At 46.1% G+C, this 20114-nt stretch overlaps 2 protein-coding genes across 2 annotated transcripts; both read right to left on the reverse strand.

The window, feature by feature from the left end:
* Window positions 1-5914: 5914 nt before the first annotated feature.
* Window positions 5915-8021, reverse strand: LOC149271613 (UPF0690 protein C1orf52 homolog). Its single transcript, XM_089507278.1, has 3 exons — window positions 7770-8021; window positions 7096-7306; window positions 5915-5964 (listed from the first exon to the last, which is right to left on the reverse strand). Exons 1-3 carry the CDS (start codon window positions 8019-8021, stop codon window positions 5915-5917), a joined length of 513 nt encoding a protein of 170 aa, XP_089363404.1.
* Window positions 8022-15912: 7891 nt separating this feature from the next.
* Window positions 15913-19763, reverse strand: LOC149271614 (B-cell lymphoma/leukemia 10-like). Its single transcript, XM_089507272.1, has 4 exons — window positions 19704-19763; window positions 16878-17166; window positions 16114-16245; window positions 15913-16010 (listed from the first exon to the last, which is right to left on the reverse strand). The coding sequence occupies exons 1-4, from the start codon at window positions 19761-19763 to the stop codon at window positions 15913-15915; spliced, it is 579 nt and encodes a 192-aa protein (XP_089363398.1).
* Window positions 19764-20114: the final 351 nt, after the last annotated feature.

Genomic DNA, 20114 nt, shown 5'->3' on the forward strand with positions numbered 1-20114 from the left:
AGTAGACACAAAAAACAGTCCTATTGACAAACAGGTCATAAGAGAGCGGATGGTTTTCTCCCAAAATTAAATAGCAGCGGCGCAGGACAGACCCCTCTGTGGCCCCCTCTACCCCTTGTCCAGCTGGAGGATTTCCCATTAACAACTCTCTAAGCCCCATCTTTACGCCAGTTTTCAATCCAGGTGCAAATAATGTTGCCTACGCAGATCTCTTGATTTGTACAGTGACCTTTTATGGGTTTTAAACAACAATTTTTTTGCTTCCACTGCAGGTGGACATGCGCAGCCCACTTTGAGGACAGCCCGTCTAAGAGCCAACTTTTTAATTCTGATGAGCTGCTGCTGCAAGAAGATTTGCCCAGCCGCTTATTATCTACGGCTGGCTCAGTGATATTTCTCATACGTCACCATGCTGCTCGAGCGGTGGGTTGCGCAGGACCAGCTCAGGCATTTTTCAGCAGAAATGGCAGCAGGACCAGCCTTCATGATGCGTAGCAAGAGTTCCATGAATTCCAACCACAACGTTATTAAATAATTCCAATGTACTCAAAATGCAAAAATCACCTTAAATATATGACAAACACAGGGCCGGCCCAAGGCAAAATGCCGCCTGGGGCGAATTTTAAAATGGCGCCCCCCCCCCCCCTTATCTACCCTTCCTCTCCCTCCGTCCCTGCCGCCCCCCCCCCCTGTACTTACCTTTCAGCAGTCCTGCGGCGAGTCTCCCTGTTTGAGGAAATCTTCCGGCACTCAGCATTACAAGCCGGCACCGAGACCGAACAGGGAGACTCGCAGCAGAGGAGAGAAAGAGGGGCGCCGAGCGGGTACCGACAGCTTGGTAAGCGAAAACCACTCGAGCCCCTCTCTCTCTTTCGCTTTAAAAAAAAAAAAAGGGCTTCAAAAGTGCCGCCTGGAGCGGTTACCCCACTCGGCTCCATTGTCGGGCCGGCCCTGGACAAACATCTTCTACTCCAAGCTCCCTATACTTCCGAGCGCACATTTTACGACGTAGTTTAACTACCGGCTTGATACTGCAATCCTGGCAGTAGTCAGCCCTCAGGTCCGGCCATCAGGATTCACTCCAGATATCCCAACGGTCAGTAAGACATCAAATTCGTGACACAGATCAACTACCCTGAGATGGCTGTACTATATCTCTCTCTGGTACTGAAGGGTTAATCAGACATAATGGCATGGTTTGTGCTAAAATCACCAGAAAGAAGGAATTCTTCACCCATTGTTTTTCCACTGCAAATATAGCCCATTATCCCAAGGCTTTGGTGCCATTTACTACAATATACTTGACTATTGTACAGCCAGGCGTATCTGAAACAACCAGCCCCAAATAACATGGCAGGATAGTGACATCACCCGCCCGCTTCACTGAAAAAACATTGCTCATGGACGGTGGCTTTGATTATCCTTGCAGGGAGTACAACTCTGTCAGGACTGACTTGCCCAAAACTAGGATATTTGGTAAGTATGCAACACTGACCTAAGTGTTATCCTTAACCATTTCGCACACATGGATGCTGTCAACCACTGGATTTGAAGGCAAATTAATTGGTTTTACCCCTTTTCTCATAACAGATGTTTCTTCCGTTATGGAAATAATTCAATAAGTACAATATCTTTCCTGTTCATTTTTCTGCAAAAAAAAAAAAAAGGATAATTTCAAACTTTTTGCAGCTGTTGTCTGGGAAAACGCGCCGGCAGGACATTCCGAATCTCCCGAGAGATCTGGGAGAAATACACTTTCCCGCTTGGCTGCCAAAGTTGCAGAAACAAATTGTTTTGTCTCAATGGGAACTGTGGGAAGACGGTGCTGTTTATTTGCTTAACAAATATAATAAAAGCAGGAGACACTCTTTAAAAAATAACAGCGAAACGCGTCGCGGAGCCGATGCTGCCGGTATCACCTGTCCTGGCTTTTCAGAGAAATACACAACCTGCTTAAAACACGTGAATTGCATGCAGCTTGGATGTGTTCCTTCTGGGAACAGCAAACTTTCTTCAATCTGAGATGCCCCTTTTCTGCGCCTACGTCACAGGATATTCATAAAATTAACTCCTTAATGAACACTGCTGGCTGCCAAACATTAGTGATTAAGACATGATGCCTGGTATCCGCCTGGTTCATAAATATATAAAAGCTTTAACTCAAGGGGCTGAACAAAAAAGATTGTATAAAACGTTTAGGAAATGCAATTATTTTCATACACAGCCTGCATATTTCAGATGTAATTGGACAAATCAGAACAATGAAAAATAAAATGTTCTTCTTTAATACTTCGTCGAGAATCCTTTGCAGGGAATGACTGCTTGAAGTCTGGAACGCATGGACAGCACCAAACGCTGGGTTTCCTCCTTTGCGAGGCCATTTCGACAGCTGTCTTCAGTTGTTTGTGGGTCTTTATGCCACAGGAAGTGAAATCGAACCGGTAGAGATCAGGTGATTGACTCGGCCATTGCAGAATATTCCACTTCTTTGCCTTAAAAAACTCCTGGGTTGCTTTTGCAGTCGGTTCTGGGTCATTGTCCATCTGTAAAGCAAAACGCCGTCCAATAAACTTTGCTGAATTCTGCTGAATCTGAGCAGACAATATATACCCCCCTATACACTTCAGAGTTCATCCGGCTGCTTTAGTGACCCGGTGCCGATGGAAGCCATGCATACCCACTCCATCACACTGCCTCCAGCGTGTTTTACAGATGATGTGGCATGCTTCGGATCATGAGCCATTCCAAGCCTTCTTCATCATTCTTGTAGAGGTTGATCTTGGTTTCATCTGTCCAAAGAATGGTGTTCCAAAACTGGGCTGGTCTTTTTAGATGTTTCTTTGGAAAAGTTTAATCTGGGCTTTCTATTTTTGAAGCATATGAATGGTTTGCACCTTGTGGTGAACCCTCTGTATTTGCTCTCGCAAAGTCTTCTCTTGGATAATGATATGCTTACCTCCTGGAGAGTGTTCTTCGCTTGTCTGGATGCTGTGAATGGGTTTTTCTTAACCATGGGAAGGATCCTACGATCATCCACCACTGTGGTCTTCCGTGGACGTCCGGGCAACTTCATGCAGAGCTCACCAGTGAATCCTTTTTTTCTCAGAATGTACGAAATTGTTGATTTGGCTGCTCTTAATATCTGCCTTATGGATTTTTTGCTTTTTTTTGCAGCCTAAGAATGGCGTTTCACTTGCATTGAGAGCTCTTTTGACCACATGTTGTGGGTTCAGAGCAACAGCTTCCAAATGTGAATGCCACACCTCAAATCAAGTCCAGACCTTTTACCTGCTTAATTGATGAAGAACTAACAAAGGAATACCTTTCATGGACATCTGTCCATGAAACAACTTTTTAGTCAATTGTCCAATTACTTTTGGTCAGAAAGAGTGTGCTACATATTAAAGAGCTGTAATTCTTAAAGCCTTCCTCCAATTTTGAATGCAAATACCCAAATTAAAGATGAGAGACTGCACTCTAAGCCCATATTCATTATTTAACTGTAACTTGAAATTATTTTGCTAAACATCCGAAATAACAAAACTTGTGTCAGTGTCCAAATATTTTGGGGACCTTACTATATATCGTCTTTCTCCAAGTGGGTCTCAAAGCGCTTTTTGTGCACACCCTCAGAATCGACAGCTGAATAATAGTTATTATTACCCAATGAATGGTACTCATCTATCAACCTCGGAAGAACGAAGGGCTGAGTGGACCCTGCCGGGATTTGAACCTGCAACTAAGTGAGCAATCTCGCACGTACCGGGTAACGAACAACCTGAGTGAGCGTAGAAAGAATTTTCACCTTGACTGCCTTACAGCTGTAGCTCTAGAAAACTGACATCCAATTGTCCCTGACTTATCTGGGTTGGGACAAATATATTCCCACCCGACATTTGTTTCTGCTCAATGTAAAACTTAATGTGTTGGAAATTACCTTTGTTTTAAAATGAAAAGAAAATTGCTGCAAGTTCCACCATAATCCTGCAACAAACTTTCCATACAGGGCCACAGCCAGCCCACACCCAAGCCAAAGAGGACATCACCTCCATATTGAGGGCTAAACTACTTGGCCTGTTCAATGACACAAAGGTCAGGGATACCAGACCCAGCCTGGCCTCGAACCACTGACTATACAGAGCTCCAGGAAATATTAACTCCCAAGCCAGTGCAACCCCATTGTCGAACCCCAATCAGGTTAGCTATAACTATAAATACATGAGTTGCAAGTTTAAAGAGGCTGGAGGTATCAGGAGAGGCAGAATAAGGACAAGATGTCCCAGAGAAATGGTCTTTAATTATCCACTAATCACATGGTGAGAGCAGGACACAGGACACCTAGCAAGCAGTAAGCCACGTCAGTTGGCCCTTGGCCTGCCGACAACCATCAAAGTGCCAGGTCTGTGGTTGATCCTTGGGTGCGTTATATTGCAGAGGGTGCACTCCCTGCCACCTGCACCTTCTAGTGGATGTATCAAGGGTTAAAGCAATTAAACAAAATATCTTAAAAAACATCCCAGAGCTAAAAAGGGTATTTTGTGCCAAGCATAAAGTGCTAATGATTCTCAGGTAACGTTTCCCAAACAGCCGTCCAGCACCATAAGGAGAGGGTCAATGCACACTAACAAATGGTCTTTATTACATGATACCCTTATGGGCAATGTGTCCTGTCTGATAAAGGGCGCTGATTTAAATGTTTACCATGATATACTATATACTATGAGCCCAATTTAAAACCACACTGTACAGGGTTAATGTGGCTAGAACATTCCATTTACAGCAGGGAACTGGGACACATCCAGCCTGACCTGTCTCACAGCTCCTTGCAGGGATTCCATTGTTTTAAGAATCAGATGGGGTTGATGTGCAGGTCAATTGGAGCTGACAAAATCCGCCCCATGTATGCCCTTCGACAGAAGAATAATGTAAAGAGCAGTTAATGGAGGCTCAAATTAACCCATCTCTCCCCATATCAAACACAGCAGCCACCAGGATCCGGAGTAAAACACATCTGGTTTTCTTTAGTATCAAAATCACCAAGTTTTTCTTTTGATGGGGTACTGAAAGCCACGTCACCCACACGGAACGCATTACAGCATGCTACAATTTACTCGATACGTGTCAGTTAAATCTGAGAACATTGGAAAGAATGTAATTTTAACATGATTGTATACACCAAAAAAAATCTTCCTATTTAAAGAAAATGAACCAGGACATAAATATTCAGCATTCAACAGGAATGCTTTCTGGGCTGTGGAATTTATTGGAGGTCACCGGCGAATAATTCACACTCTGACCGTTAACTGTATGAGAGTCCGGTTTTGTCTGCGGCCAGTCTGCGCGTAAAAACATGTGGGTGACAGCGGGGTACCATGCATAGGAAGCGTCTCCCCTGCCTGCCAGGATTCGGGCTGCACACCCCGTTTTACTCACAAACGAGAGGCGCTCTGGACATTTGCACTTTTTTTACTGGAAACACAAATTCTGATACATCTGTTAATACGAGTGGGATGGAAATTGATGGCAGCAGAGAGTATGAAATCTACTTTTAATTCCAGTGATATATTTACAAGACACTTCTAAAACAGCCTCTTGTGGCATCATCACCATCCGTGGCTAACCCGGTATCTGAAAACATAGACCTTTATAAAAGGTTTCTATTAATGCAGACAAACAGCAGAACCCCAAAGGCAGCCATTACTTTGAAAGCAATATGAACACATCTCCAGGTATCTCTTGGAGGCAGATCTTTCCTCTGACTTTGCAGGGCACACGATGGACGAAATCGCCGTCACACAGTACTTTCCATCCCAGATTAATAACGGGAATGCGCCTGCAGACTGTTATAGCCAATCACAGACAAGCGAGCGTACAGGAACGCCTCTTCACGACTCCGCAGCGACTCCCAAATAAACTACTGGACTTTACGTTTTTTAGCTGATGACGATTTGTCTTGATCATCATCTGTAAGAGAAAAAGGCGTTAGGGCATTTGTGCCTTTCACATGATTCCTTCACAGTTCTTTAGTGCACAAGGGGTTAAAAATGCCATAATAAGAAATAAAACAAGGATAAACATTTAACCCCTTATTTACTGAAGGTATTTTGTACTCAAAAACAATTATTTTGTATGATTTTAACTCTGATAATTACTGCTAAAGTAGTCAAGCAAAATACATTACTTTCGGTGTCTTGAGTTCCTGTCTTTGTGGCAATTATAGGGTTAATATTAGAAGGTATCCATCGCTGTATCAGAGCCGTGCATTATTTTCACATTCAGTAGACGGGTTTGTTACGGGTATAACAAATGAAACAAATAAGCCACAAAGTGCATGTATCAGGGGTATGGCACCGGAGCTTGTAGGCTCTAGTCCTGCAGCCATTTGGCCGCCATCTTGGTAAAGTCGGCCATTATTTATTATTTATAAAAATAAAAAAAAAAACTCTTACGATGTTTAGCATTTTTTGTGCGAGTGCACAAAAAATAAAATCACCAAAAATGTATTCAGCTGCCCCTCCAGGTTACAGAAAATCCCCACATGCTCAGGTAACGGTATAGTTTTTGTAATCTACAGAGCACACGGCATAATACGCTCATCTCACTGTGCGGCAGCACAGCGCAGGCACTCAGAAAATAGAGTTAAATGGCATAATATACTAAACATAGTTTAGATACAAAAACAAGTATACCAGCATTTTGCTCTTCTGATGTACCCCCCTTTGTGGATTGCAGTTCCCGTCACCCTGGCTGAGGGTGATGACCATCTGTGCACTATAACAGGGTACCAGAGATCCCTGCATGTTAGCAGGAATGCCATGACAGTCCCAGCATGCCGGCAAAATCATCTAACAAGAGGTCAGCGGCAGCATGCAGTGACATTTATGTGTTCCTGACATTTCTACGGCAGCAGACAGCTCCTCAAACAGATCTCGGAGCAGGGATCGGATTGTATTTGGTTCCAGAGACAGATGCTGATGGGTTCCTCGACTTCCTCGAGCTGATGGCCACCTGGTTGTACACACGAGGGCTGACCAGAACTAACGATTTCTTACTAAACGGAACCAATCACCACACACTTTATTCAATTCAGCTCACCCGCCGCGGCCAGATCCTCCTGCGGTTCCTCGTCCGGCAGGAACTTGGCTCGGCTTGCGCTCTGCGGGGCGTCATCGCCATTGTCCTGGTAGATTCGGGACCACTTGATCGCTCGGTCCATCTCGGGAGGAGGCGCTCTCTTCTCCTGCGTTTGGTAGGACTCAGGCGGAGGGACCGCGTTGGTCTTCCAGACTTTAAACTGTTTAGGAGGCTGCAACATAAAAGATGAGGGAAGAAGTCAGAGAACGACAATGCCTGCCATGCGATTCATACTAATAAAAAAATGCGTCACCAGAACAGACCACCAACCCCATTAATTACAGCGAGATCTCTGGTGTAATAAGCGCAATCAATAAATTTCATTAATCGGACATTACTGCACTCGCGCCCCACACCACCCCTCAGGCTGGGGCATCACATACTGTAGGAAAGCAGGATAAAAGGGGCACCGGATACATGGCACAACCCGTCACGCGGGGTTTTAGGAGCCACTGGCAGGCCCTGTGTGAGCGCATGGTACATCATAACAAAGGGCCCCACAAAACATTCAGCTGCTTCCCAAACTTCTGCCTGCTTTACTCCCTTCCTTGCATTCTGCCCCTCCGCTTTGCCCTTCATTCCCTTGTGTTAACCCTGTCCTCCCTTTGAACTTTATTCACCGGCCTCTGTTTTACCTCCTCTGGTGCACGCAGGACCCGGCTGCTCCAGTCGATGTTCCGGTTCAAGGGGTTAGTGAGGAAGGCCGGGGTCCGCACTGTCTGGAAGAGCTGCTCCGGCCGGGGCAGGGGGTTCCCGGGGGAAGGGAGTAGCTTCTTAACCGTAGGGGCCAGGCCCTTAGTCCGCTCCCTGTCCTGCTGCTCGTCCTCGGAGCTGGAGCCACCATCGGCCGCGAAGAAGCCTAGGGGATCCCGTTCCTCAGCAGCCATGGCGGAGAGTGCGTTGGAAAAAGCCTCCCCCGAACACACGGCACCAGCACCGGAGTTCCGGGTACAGGGAGCGCAAACCTACGCGGACACCAGGCGGCGCCGAGAGCCGGGAAAAAATCCCTCACACAGGGCTGGCCCGACAATGGAGCCGTGTGGGGTAACCGCTCCAGGCGGCACTTTTGAAGGGGCGGCACTTTGTCGCCCCAAGCCCCTTTTTTTTTTTTTTTTTTTAAAGCGAAAGAGAGAGAAAGGGGCAGGGATGGAGGGAGAGAAAGGGTAGTAAGGGGGGGGGGGGGCGGCATTTTGCTTTGGGCCGGCCCTGACCTCACATGTAACAAGTCTGCCCTATGCAGGAGTCGGGAAAACATCCCCCACATGTAACAAGTCTGTCCTACACGGGAACAGGGAAAACATCCCCCACATGTAACAAGTCTGCCTCACGCGGGAGCCGGGAACGCAGAACGCTCCGGGAATGCAGAAAATACACGCGAGGATTGGGTGTCTGAGGAGAAATGCATGTAATAAATTATACACCCGACCCTCACACGTGTACGAGCTCGCGGGACATCCCTTTCCAAAACCATCGACATTAATATGAAATCGGTACTCCCTTTGCAGATATAACGGCTCCCGCTCTTCTTGGAAGGATTTCCACAAGATTTTGGGTTTCTGTGGAATTTTTGGCCGTTCATCCAGTAGAGCATTTGTGAGGTCAGACGCTGATCTTGGACGAGACACCTGGCTCGCAATCTCCGTTCCAGTTCATCCCAAGTTCTTCCGCCCCGAACTCCCTTCAGCTGTGTCATTATGGGGAGCTTGCTGTGTGCGCCGGGCCACGCGCTTCAGCACTCAGCAGCCCCGCTCTGTGAGTGTACGTGGTCTACCGTTTCGTGGCTGAGCTGTTGATACTCCTAGACGCTCCCGCTTTACAAAAATGGCACTTAACAGCGGACCGGGGCAGAAATTCCACCAACTGACTTGAGGCCAAGGTGGCATCCTGTGATGGAGCCATGTTTAGTCACTGAAGTGGAGATGGCTGCCTATGGGCTGATTTTATAAACCTGTTAGCAGTGGGAGCGACGGAAACACCTGAACTCAGTAATTGGGAGGGAGCCACGGACTTTTGGGCTTGTAGTTTACATGCAGGGAGGAGGGTTACTTTTTACATAAAATGCTTGCTGGCGGCATTATACAAATACATACCAGGTCAGTATAAAATGAGCTCTAGTGATCTATTCACCAAGAGGTCTCTACAAAAGACACGAGGACATCAGCTGAGACTCAAGGAAAGGAGATTTCAGCATCGGAAAGGGTTCTTCACAGAAAGAACGATCAGAATATGGAACTCTCTGCCAGAGGATGTTGTATTATGTAACTCCTTGGATAGTTTTATGAAAAGTTTGGATGCTTTTCTGGTTCAGCATAACATAAAGCGCTACAACTGTTAAAAGGACAGTCGTATCAGCAAGTTGATCCAGAGAGTAATCTGATTGCTGCTATAGAATCAAGAAGGATTTTTTCCCCCTATTGTGGCATAATTGGTAATTGCCCCAAGTAGGGTTTTTTGGATCAACTTAGGAACTTTAGAAGTGGGTACGTGTGAAAGTTTTTTTTACTATACCTATATATTACAACCAACACTATATATATACTATACAATATGACTACATTACTATACCTATATATTACAACATACTATATATATATACTATACAATATGACTACATTACTATATAACTATATTACAACCTACACTATATATACTATACAATATGACTACATTACTATACCTACACTATATTACTACATTACTATACCTATATATTACAACCTATACTATATATACTATACTAGATTACTACATTACTATACCTATATATCACAACCTATACTATATTACTACACCACTATATTACTACATTACTATACCTATATATTATAACCTATACTTGTCACGGGCAGGGCTATCGGCCGAGCCGCGACGTGGGAGTATGGGTGTACCAAGGGTTAAACGCCAACCAGACTTCCGGCGCGTTTGGTCACTTTCCCCGCAGGGCACCAAGCAACCACCACCAACCCCAACCAGTCACCCCAAAACTCCCAGTGTAAACCACGCTGCCACCACCAAGAACTTTAAAACCGGGCGTCTTAGGTTACCCAAAAACAATCAGACCGCGATAACTACACAATCCCCAAACTGATATCTATATAGTTAACCGCTTAGTAACGTGACGTATTTATATGTATACAAAAGGCTATCTCCAGGCTGAATTCGATTAGAGAACAAAGACAGAACTGATTAAAAATGTTTAATCTGAGTATAAAATGGGTCACAGTGCTGTTACATAAAAATGCATACAAAAAGAGACATAGACTTAGTAGTACAAAACAGTGTAAAATAAAAGGGATAAAACAAAGTATCATACCATACTTCCTTGGAGCCTTGATGTTGTCTCTGTGATGGTAAAAACAGGCTCTCTCTGTGATGGTAAAAACAGGCTCTCCCTCCATTACCAATTGCCCACCTTTTTATCCCCCCCCCAAGACCGCCCTTTTCCTGTTACCTGAGCAAGGGGATGGGAGTAGGGGGTTCAGAACTATGACCTTCTGAAGGCGGGGTTATACCTTCTCATCTTTGGTCTGGGATCACAAAATATGTAATATGACGCTGGCTGAGCTTGGCATAATTATGACACCAGGATCATCATAATTCTCTGGTCCTAGTGATCATTTTCATACCAAACTCCACACCTGTATCAGTTGGCACAAGGACACGTTCGCATAACACTTGTTATGGTCATGCCTGCATGGCGTGTTTGGTCTCCCTGAAACCAGCACGTCGCAGGCATAAGGATGCAATGTACGATGGGGCCCAAAAGTTATGTACCCATCATATTTTGGACATTATACATTTAATAATTGTACCCTGTGTCTATTGATACCCTGTCTCCACACCCCAGGGAGATGTTGCCAGGATGTCTGGCCTTTCACTCTTCCACAGGAATCCCTTCCTGTCCAAGGTGACAATACCCAGCATGGGGTAATCAAGTTTTATTTTGGGTTCTGGCTCCAAAAGGAAAGGTGTGAACAAATGTTACTGGACTTAGCATCAGTCAAATGCCTTAACCCATTCAGTGCCAAGCTCCAGTTACTCATGCCGTGGCATGACACCTCCCCCTTTAAAATGGTGGCCCAGAGATTAAGCCACAAGCTTATCTCTGCGCCAACCTACTCTTTCCCTGGGTAACAGTTTCCGGCTTAGATAAAGTATTTCTTTGGGAAAACCCACCCTGCAGAATATACTGAGCAAAGCATCAGCTACCTTATCTGCTCTGCTACAGGATAAGGCCATGGTCTCAGGGTACCCAGGGGCATAGTCCAACCCCTTAATAACAGATTGTTTCTTCATGCAGCTCGGTATAGCTACAAGCCCCAACAAATCTACTTGACGGGTAGCTAGGGTGTCCCGCCCTGGGTTCCCAAACCAAGTAGGCACTACGTGAGAGATAACAGAATGGTCACCAGTTTCACCCTCTCCCTTGTGTCCTGACTTCATAGTCCCACAGAATATGGGCACAGGTGCACCAGAGCCCTCTCTCTGTCCCCCACCCTCTACCATTTTAAGGGATACACTAAAGCCTCCCCCCTCCCCCTCAGAAATAGAGTCTGGCTTTTGTCCTTTAGTGGAATCACTTTTTACAATATGCCCGGTGTCCCTTTGGTTTGACACTGCTGGTTCAGGCACAGACAGGTATTCTTGCACTCTCTGCCCCCTATTCTGGGAAGACTGCTGCCAGGTTACCACAGCTATGGTTGAAACATCTGTCACTCCACCTGTTCCACTCAAAGGAGGCATACATACAGGACCCTGGGAACCAGCTAATCTTGCCACAGAGCAACACTCACTCACCCTCTGCCCTGCTGCACAGTCGGGCGGTCCTCTCACACTTTCACAAAGCACCTCAGACATCCCTGGTTCTGGCACAGATTCGATCTGCCCTCCCTCCCAGTGATGCAAAACCTCCACATTCTCATGCAGCACCTCAGACACCCCTGTTTCTGGCACAGATTCGATCTGCCCTCCCTCCCAGTGATCACATTTCACAATGTCCCCCAAAGTTTCACACAGAACTTTAGGTGAAGCAGGGCTGTCAGTCAGCCCTTCTGGCTCGCAAGCAGTGTCCTCTGGAGCATAGTGACAGAGCATTCGGCCCAAATCATTCCCCAACAGAACATTAACAGGGATATCCTCAGAAACACCCACTTCCCGCAAACCTTTCCCCGCACCCCAATCCAGGTACACACGTGCCATGGGCACAGCAGGGCGCACACCCCCAATTCCTTTGATGGACATGGTTCTTCCCGGGATTATGTCCTCCGTATTCACCACTTCAGGGCGCACCAAGGGGAATGAAGCTCCAGAATCTCTCAGCCCCATGGTCACCCGGTCACCCACAGTTACACTCTGCAGGTTATCCTCCTTTCTCCCCACAGGCCCACCCACAAGCAAAACTGATGGTGCCCTTTCAGGGGCGCTCCCACCCCCACGAGCAGGTTGGGGTGGATTTCTAGTGGGGCAATTAAAGCTCATATGCCCAATCTGGTTGCATTGAAAACAACGGCGGCCATGTGACCCACTAGACATAGCCCTTACCCCATTGGCAGTTGGTGGTGAAGTCCTCACTGCTGATCTTGTGGACGATGATGGAACTGTAGCCCCTCTCCAGGTGGAAGTACCAGCTGACACAGCTCCACGCCTGGATGCACGAATGTCGGCGTAGTCATCTGCCAGCTCTGCAGCATCCCTAGCTGTTTTCGGCTTTCTTTCTAAAATCCATTCTCGTACATCAGGGCTCCGGGTCTGTAAGAACTGTTCTAGGACCATTAAGTCATTAACGGCTTCATAGGTAGTAACTTGTACTCCAGTAACCCATTGCTTGTATGCGGTTTCCAATTGTGCAACATATAGAATGCAGCTGGATTCTGCTGCATGCTCCTAAACTTTTTCCTGTAAGCCTCAGGAGTAAGGTTAAAAGTTTTTTGCAAGGCAGATTTGATTGCCTCATAATCGTTATCAGTCTCTGAGGGAAGGGACACAAACACATCCAAGGCTTTTCCTTTTAGTTGTGGGGTTAGATATCTCCCCCACTGGTCTGAGGGTAGTTGGTGCTGCCTGCACACTTTTTCAAAACTTTTTAGGAACACATCCAAATCAGTCCCTTCTTCCAGGGAGGGAAAATCATCCTTGCGAAGCCTACGTGTGCTGGGATCTGATGCATTGCTGTTCAGGGAGGACTGAACAGTGGACTGCAGCTTGGCAATTTCCAGCTCATGTCTCCTTTGTGCCTCTCTTTCTGCCAGCCTTTCTTGTCTCTCTGCTTCTCTTTCTGCAGCTTCCCTTTCTGCCAGCCTTTCTTGTCTCTCTGCTGCCTGCTGTTGAATCATCACCTGCATGGCCTCCCGAGGATTTGAAGCCATCAGTTGCCGAAATAACTCCGTTGTGCAAATGTCCATAGCACTTTGAGGGGTACAACCACTAGGCATTCCAATGAGCGCTCCTGCAGTAGTAGGGAGCTCTGTCACACTTTCGGTGTCCATCTCTGGCTGTACAGTGTGCCTGTCGGTCTCCATAAGGTCAGCAATAAGTTGTTCCTTGCTTTTGCCAAAAGTTTGTAAATCCCTTGCTTGGCACATCAATTCCAGGGCCTCTTTGGGTTGTTTGCGATAGGCCTCCATATTCGGAAATGGTATAGAGAAAGAAAAACCAGAGTAGGGAGGGGAAACTGTTTTGTACTTTGTATGTCTTTTTTAAATCAGCACTGAGCTCTGTCTTTGGAAATTACACAAAAAGGTATGCAATTTCTTCTAGTGCTTCAGGCAAATCCAGTCAGCACAAAAAACCTCTAAAAAATATATATATCAATATATCTATCCCACCGCTATGCCACCAGTTACTCACGGGCAGGGCTATCGGCCGAGCCGCGACGTGGGAGTATGGGTGTACCAAGGGTTAAACGCCAACCAGACTTCCGGCGCGTTTGGTCACTTTCCCCGCAGGGCACCAAGCAACCACCACCAACCCCAACCAGTCACCCCAAAACTCCCAGTGTAAACCACGCTGCCACCACCAAGAACTTTAAAACCGGGCGTCTTAGGTTACCCAAAAACAATCAGACCGCGATAACTACACAATCCCCAAACTGATATCTATATAGTTAACCGCTTAGTAACGTGACGTATTTATATGTATACAAAAGGCTATCTCCAGGCTGAATTCGATTAGAGAACAAAGACAGAACTGATTAAAAATGTTTAATCTGAGTATAAAATGGGTCACAGTGCTGTTACATAAAAATGCATACAAAAAGAGACATAGACTTAGTAGTACAAAACAGTGTAAAATAAAAGGGATAAAACAAAGTATCATACCATACTTCCTTGGAGCCTTGATGTTGTCTCTGTGATGGTAAAAACAGGCTCTCCCTCCATTACCAATTGCCCACCTTTTTATCCCCCCCCCCAAGACCGCCCTTTTCCTGTTACCTGAGCAAGGGGATGGGAGTAGGGGGTTCAGAACTATGACCTTCTGAAGGCGGGGTTATACCTTCTCATCTTTGGTCTGGGATCACAAAATATGTAATATGACGCTGGCTGAGCTTGGCATAATTATGACACCAGGATCATCTTATTTCTCTGGTCCTAGTGATCATTTTCATACCAAACTCCACACCTGTATCAGTTGGCACAAGGACACGTTCGCATAACACTTGTTATGGTCATGCCTGCATGGCGTGTTTGGTCTCCCTGAAACCAGCACGTCGCAGGCATAAGGATGCAATGTACGATGGGGCCCAAAAGTTATGTACCCATCATATTTTGGACATTATACATTTAATAATTGTACCCTGTGTCTATTGATACCCTGTCTCCACACCCCAGGGAGATGTTGCCAGGATGTCTGGCCTTTCACTCTTCCACAGGAATCCCTTCCTGTCCAAGGTGACAATACCCAGCATGGGGTAATCAAGTTTTATTTTGGGTTCTGGCTCCAAAAGGAAAGGTGTGAACAAATGTTACTGGACTTAGCATCAGTCAAATGCCTTAACCCATTCAGTGCCAAGCTCCAGTTACTCATGCCGTGGCATGACATATACTATATTACTACATTACTATATTACTAGACCTATATATCACAACCTATACTATATATACTATACTAGATTACTATATTAGTACATCGCTATATTACTCTACTTATATATTACAACCTTTACTATATTACTACATTACTACAGGTCGTCGGTGGCTGCAAACGTGACACATTATTTACTGAAAATTACAATGTTTGTGCAACAGTTTGAAACAATTTGCTACTTTTTATTCCAGGTTTTCCCGGCTTACACTCAGCGAATGGTAAGAAAAATGTCAGCGGGGTAAAACATAAAGTGGGAAGTGATCAAGTCTCCATAGCAACCAATGGAACAGTCGTGCTGATTGGACCATTCTCTTGGTTGCCAAGGCAATAAGACCATGTTTGAAAGTTTGGACTCGAATTTGTTTACACAAAGTATTTAGGAATGCGGCAGAATGTTTTACATGCATGTAATGCAACCCCGCATAATGCGTATAAAAACAAGAACAAACATGTAATCATTTGGCGAAAAGAAGTTAATAATATTCGTTTCCCAAGAAAAGGCTCACATACAGCATTTATACTACATACTGTACAATCTACGCGATAAAAATATAAAATTATGTTCCGCGTCTGTTATAGGATTTCATTTATTTCTTGTTACTTTGACTTTATCCAGAGATTTCAAGTCTCAGCCGCTGCGTCATGCAGCCAGGTGTCTACTACTACACCGTCATGGCGCAGAAAATGAGCTTGACCTTAGAGGCAGAAACTGGTTGTCGAATGCTGAGTTTGAGCAGGCTTCCTGGGGGCTACAGGGAAGTGGTGGGGCCCCAGGTTCTCCTGGTACTGGAAGCCTGCTTGATAGGGGGACACTTTGTCTGGTAACCCCTGGCTCTGAATCTGATTGGTTGATTAAGGTCAGAGATGTGTTAAAGTACAGGGGGAGGCTGGCCTCACTTTCGGGGTGATAGAGAGCCGTCGATTCCTTTTCGGGTGCAAACAGCTTGTCGTCCATGGAGTAAGTGTTATTTGCTTCCTGCACAGACCCGTTTGGAGTCCTTAGAATATTAATGTCTTCTAAACTGTCACCTAAAAAAGGAAATGATGCAGATTGTGAATATACACAGAGTGACGCATATCACACGGACAGGACGTGCCGCCAAATTCCTGCCTTTAAATAGCGCCATCATGTTCTGGAGCGCAGTTACACTCTGTACGTGCATACGCGACTTCCAGCTGATCTATGGATATGATGCAAACGCTCACCTACTTTATTACATGAATCCATACAATTCTATAGATAAAGAAGTGTCCATGCTGCAGACAGGATACCTCTGAGGCCTAAACCTGTTCACCTTTTCTCTGGACTCTGCCGAGGAGCCAACTGTTCTCGTTTGGAAAATGGTGGTTGTTTTTTCTATTAAAGAGGGTTTGTGCCGTAACAGAGCCGAGCGCGTCGGTTAGCTTTGGCAGAGAATCTGCATGTTGGTTGGAGGAATAAAAACTTGGAGGGTTTCTAAACCTCGCTATGGAGTTATTGAACTTAAAAGAGGGTGCGTGGAGTGAGCAGTTTGCGCCACAACTCCCATGATCCTCTTCCATCCCCTGTTGGAAGCTAAGTGAGAGTTGTAGTGTTAGCCCCCCTTGATACTGTAAAGCGTTGAGTACACCTTTTTCAGATACATATGTAAAAGCCCCTTCCCCGGGACCCGATTACTTACCCCGGATGGACGCCAGCTTCCTGTTTCTGGCTCTCTGCACCTCGTCCGTGATTTTGTCTATTAGGAAATCCTGCGTCTTTAGTAACCTGATGGATTCGACAAAGGCATCAAGTCCTTTGGGGTTTTTGGCCACGCGGTCCAGCAGCTCTCCGGCTTTCTTACGACTGTTCGTTTGACACAAAATCTCTTCCGTGTCATCTCTGTTCAGTATCTTTTGGGATCGCAAGTAGTCAAAATGTCTTTCCGCGATGATCTTTTCGCACAGATAGTGTCTCAATGATTCTAGAACCTATGAAAAGAACAGTATTTGAGGTATTGAGCTGGGAGGGAGGTCAGTGGGACGGGTGTATTTTTGTCTGGGACATATTGGGGTAATTCACTATTACATATATACATTTACACACATACACCAATCAGCCGTAACATTATGAGCGTCTGCCTAATACTGTCTGGGTCCCCCTTTTGCCCCGTCGAGGCACAAACTCCACTAGACCTCTGAAGCTGTACTGTGGTATCCGGCACCGAGACATTTAAGTCCTGTAAGCTGAGAGGTGCAGCCCCCATGATGTGGGACGCATCATGGGGGCCGCGTGTTCTCCAGCGATGCACCCGGCCATCCACGTGATGTAAAAGAAAAGGGGAATCATCAGACCGGCACCTTCTTCCATTGCTCCGTGGTTCAGTTCTTCTGCTCACGTGGCCATTGTAGGCGCTTTGTGCACTGGATGGGGGTCAGCATGGGCACCTTGACTGGTCTGTGGCTATGTGGCCCCAAACGGAACAAACTGCGATGCTCTGCGTGTTCCCACTCCTTTCTATCAGAACCGGCAGTCACTTTTTAAGCAGTTTAAGCTGCAGTCGCTTGTCTGTTGGATTTGGCCCCCACGGGCAGCCTTCGCCCCCCAGGTGCATCAATGAGCCTCGGCTGCACATGACCCTGTCGCCGGTTCCTTGGACCTCTTTTGATAGATACCGACTGCTGCAGACCGGAAACCCCTCACAGGAGCCGCAGTTTTGGAGATTCTCTGACCCAGTCGTCTCGCTGTCACAATTTGGTCAAAGCCGCTCAGATCCTTACGCTGCCCATTATTCCTTTGAGGATGAAATGTTCACCCGCTGCCTAATATATCCCCCCAGTGACAGGCGCCATGATAACAAGATTATCCGTGCTATTCCCTTCACCTGCTATGGCTGATCGCTGTGTGTGTGTGTGTGTATGTATATATATATATATATATATATATATATATATATATATGCTGCACAGTAAAAATATACATGCGCACACACATAAATATATATATAAATATACATACACGTATATACATTACCTTTAAAAAGTTTGGGGTCACTTAGAAATGTCCTTGTTTTTTAAAGAAAAGCACATTCCCCCAAAATAACATGAAATGGATGAGAAATCCAGCGCAGGCGGGGTTAATGTTGTAAATGATTTTTAATGGAATCTCTTCATAGGCGTACATCACTCCTGTGTCCCAATGGCCCTTTATCACTCCCATCACTCCTGTGTTCCAGTAGCCCTTTATCACTCCCATCACTCCTTTGTTCCAGTAGCCCTTTATCACTCCCGTGTTCTAGTAGCCCTTTATCATTCCCATCACTCTTGTGTTCCAATGGCCCTTTATCACTCCCATCACTCCTGTGTTCCAATGGACATTTATTACTCCCATCACTCCTGTGTTCCAATGGCACGTTGCACGTTGCGTTCGCTGATCCAAGTTTAAGTTTAAAAGGCTGATTAATCGTTAGGAAACCCTTTTGCGAATATGTTAGAGCCAGAAATGTCCTTGTTTTCCATGAAAAGAGCTGAGTGACCCCAAACTTCTGAATGGCAGTCTGTATGTATATATATATATATATTCTGTTTATATTGTATATACCGGTAATTATAATTATTAATTTACTGATGGTGGCCTCCTCATTTACCTGTCAATAAACTAACGTAAGCCAATGAAACCTCTTGTTAGCCACTTGTCCCACCCTCTGCGTCTTCAGACACTCAGCGCCAAAGAATCATCGATCAGAGGCGTATTAACCCTTCTGTCTTCACCCTTCCCAGTCTCCACTGCTGTAGTTAATGTGTTGGGGGTCTGTTCCCTTTATCAGTAAAATATTTGGGGGTTTAGATGGTAAATAGTTGAATGGATAAAGTAATGGTTGAGTGACAGGAGGCAGAAGGTTTGGGGTAAATTCACAGGATCTAGGAGGCAGAAGGTTTGGGGTAAATAGGGGATAAATGGTGGAGACAACCAGAGGACTGATCCTGCGCAAGACGTCATTCACCTCTCACTGGGGAGGAAGGTATGTAGCCCCAAACGCTCACCATTCATACAGTTGGGTGCCCCAGCTCCCCCCGGGGGGGGGGGAATTATCCTTGTCAGTCGCTCAATCTGAAACACTTAAGAGATGGCGAGGCATGGAGGATACACGGCTGCGACGCCTTACATTCCACATAATGGAGTGAGCTTGGTGCATTATGCATACATGTAACTTAACCTGGGCAATGCGTGTAACACCGCGTTTACAGCGAGGCAGGACCATGTAACACGTCATCACACGTCTGTGTTCCCAGGAGCTGACACTCATTTCCTGATACACTTCACGGCATAACCTGTTCCTAAAGGGCCAGACATGCTCACACTATTCGCTGAGTTTGCGTGGCTGTTATTGGCTACTGGTCAGGCTGAGCTCCAGGAGACCGCGCATGGCACCAGGAGGCTCCAGCGCAGCCATGACCAAAAAACATTGGCTTGTCTGTTCCTTTGAAGCGCAGAAACATTCACCAGGACTGGGGCCCCTGATACTCACATCTCTCTTCACTTCAGCCATATCATCTTCGCTGAGTTTGGGGGGACTGGTCAGGGCCATCTCAACAGGGTCCCTCCGCTGTCAGGGACATAGAAGAGCTAGCACTCTAATGTGCCGTGTTTAATGCTGCAGGTTCAGCTTCCTGTCGGGACGATACAGATTGTAACAATCTCTGCTTCCTCTTGTGACGTCTTCGCACTCACTTCCTGTCTGACAGGTTTCAGCCAAGAACAACTTAACGGAGCCCGGGACGCCCTCAATGGATCCTCAAGGATCGAAGCACCCAGGGGCAGCTCACCCCATGTTGGGAGGGGCAGAGAGAGGGGAAGTCACCCAGTGTCAGGAGGTGGTAAAGGGTAACTCAACCAGAGTTACATTTTGACACTGGGTAGGTTGGCCCACCTCTCCCTC

The sequence above is a fragment of the Sceloporus occidentalis genome, unplaced genomic scaffold, assembly GCF_023333645.1.
Source record: "Sceloporus occidentalis isolate IW3139 unplaced genomic scaffold, rSceOcc1.0.p SCAF_484, whole genome shotgun sequence".
Taxonomy (NCBI): Eukaryota; Metazoa; Chordata; class Lepidosauria; order Squamata; family Phrynosomatidae; genus Sceloporus; species Sceloporus occidentalis.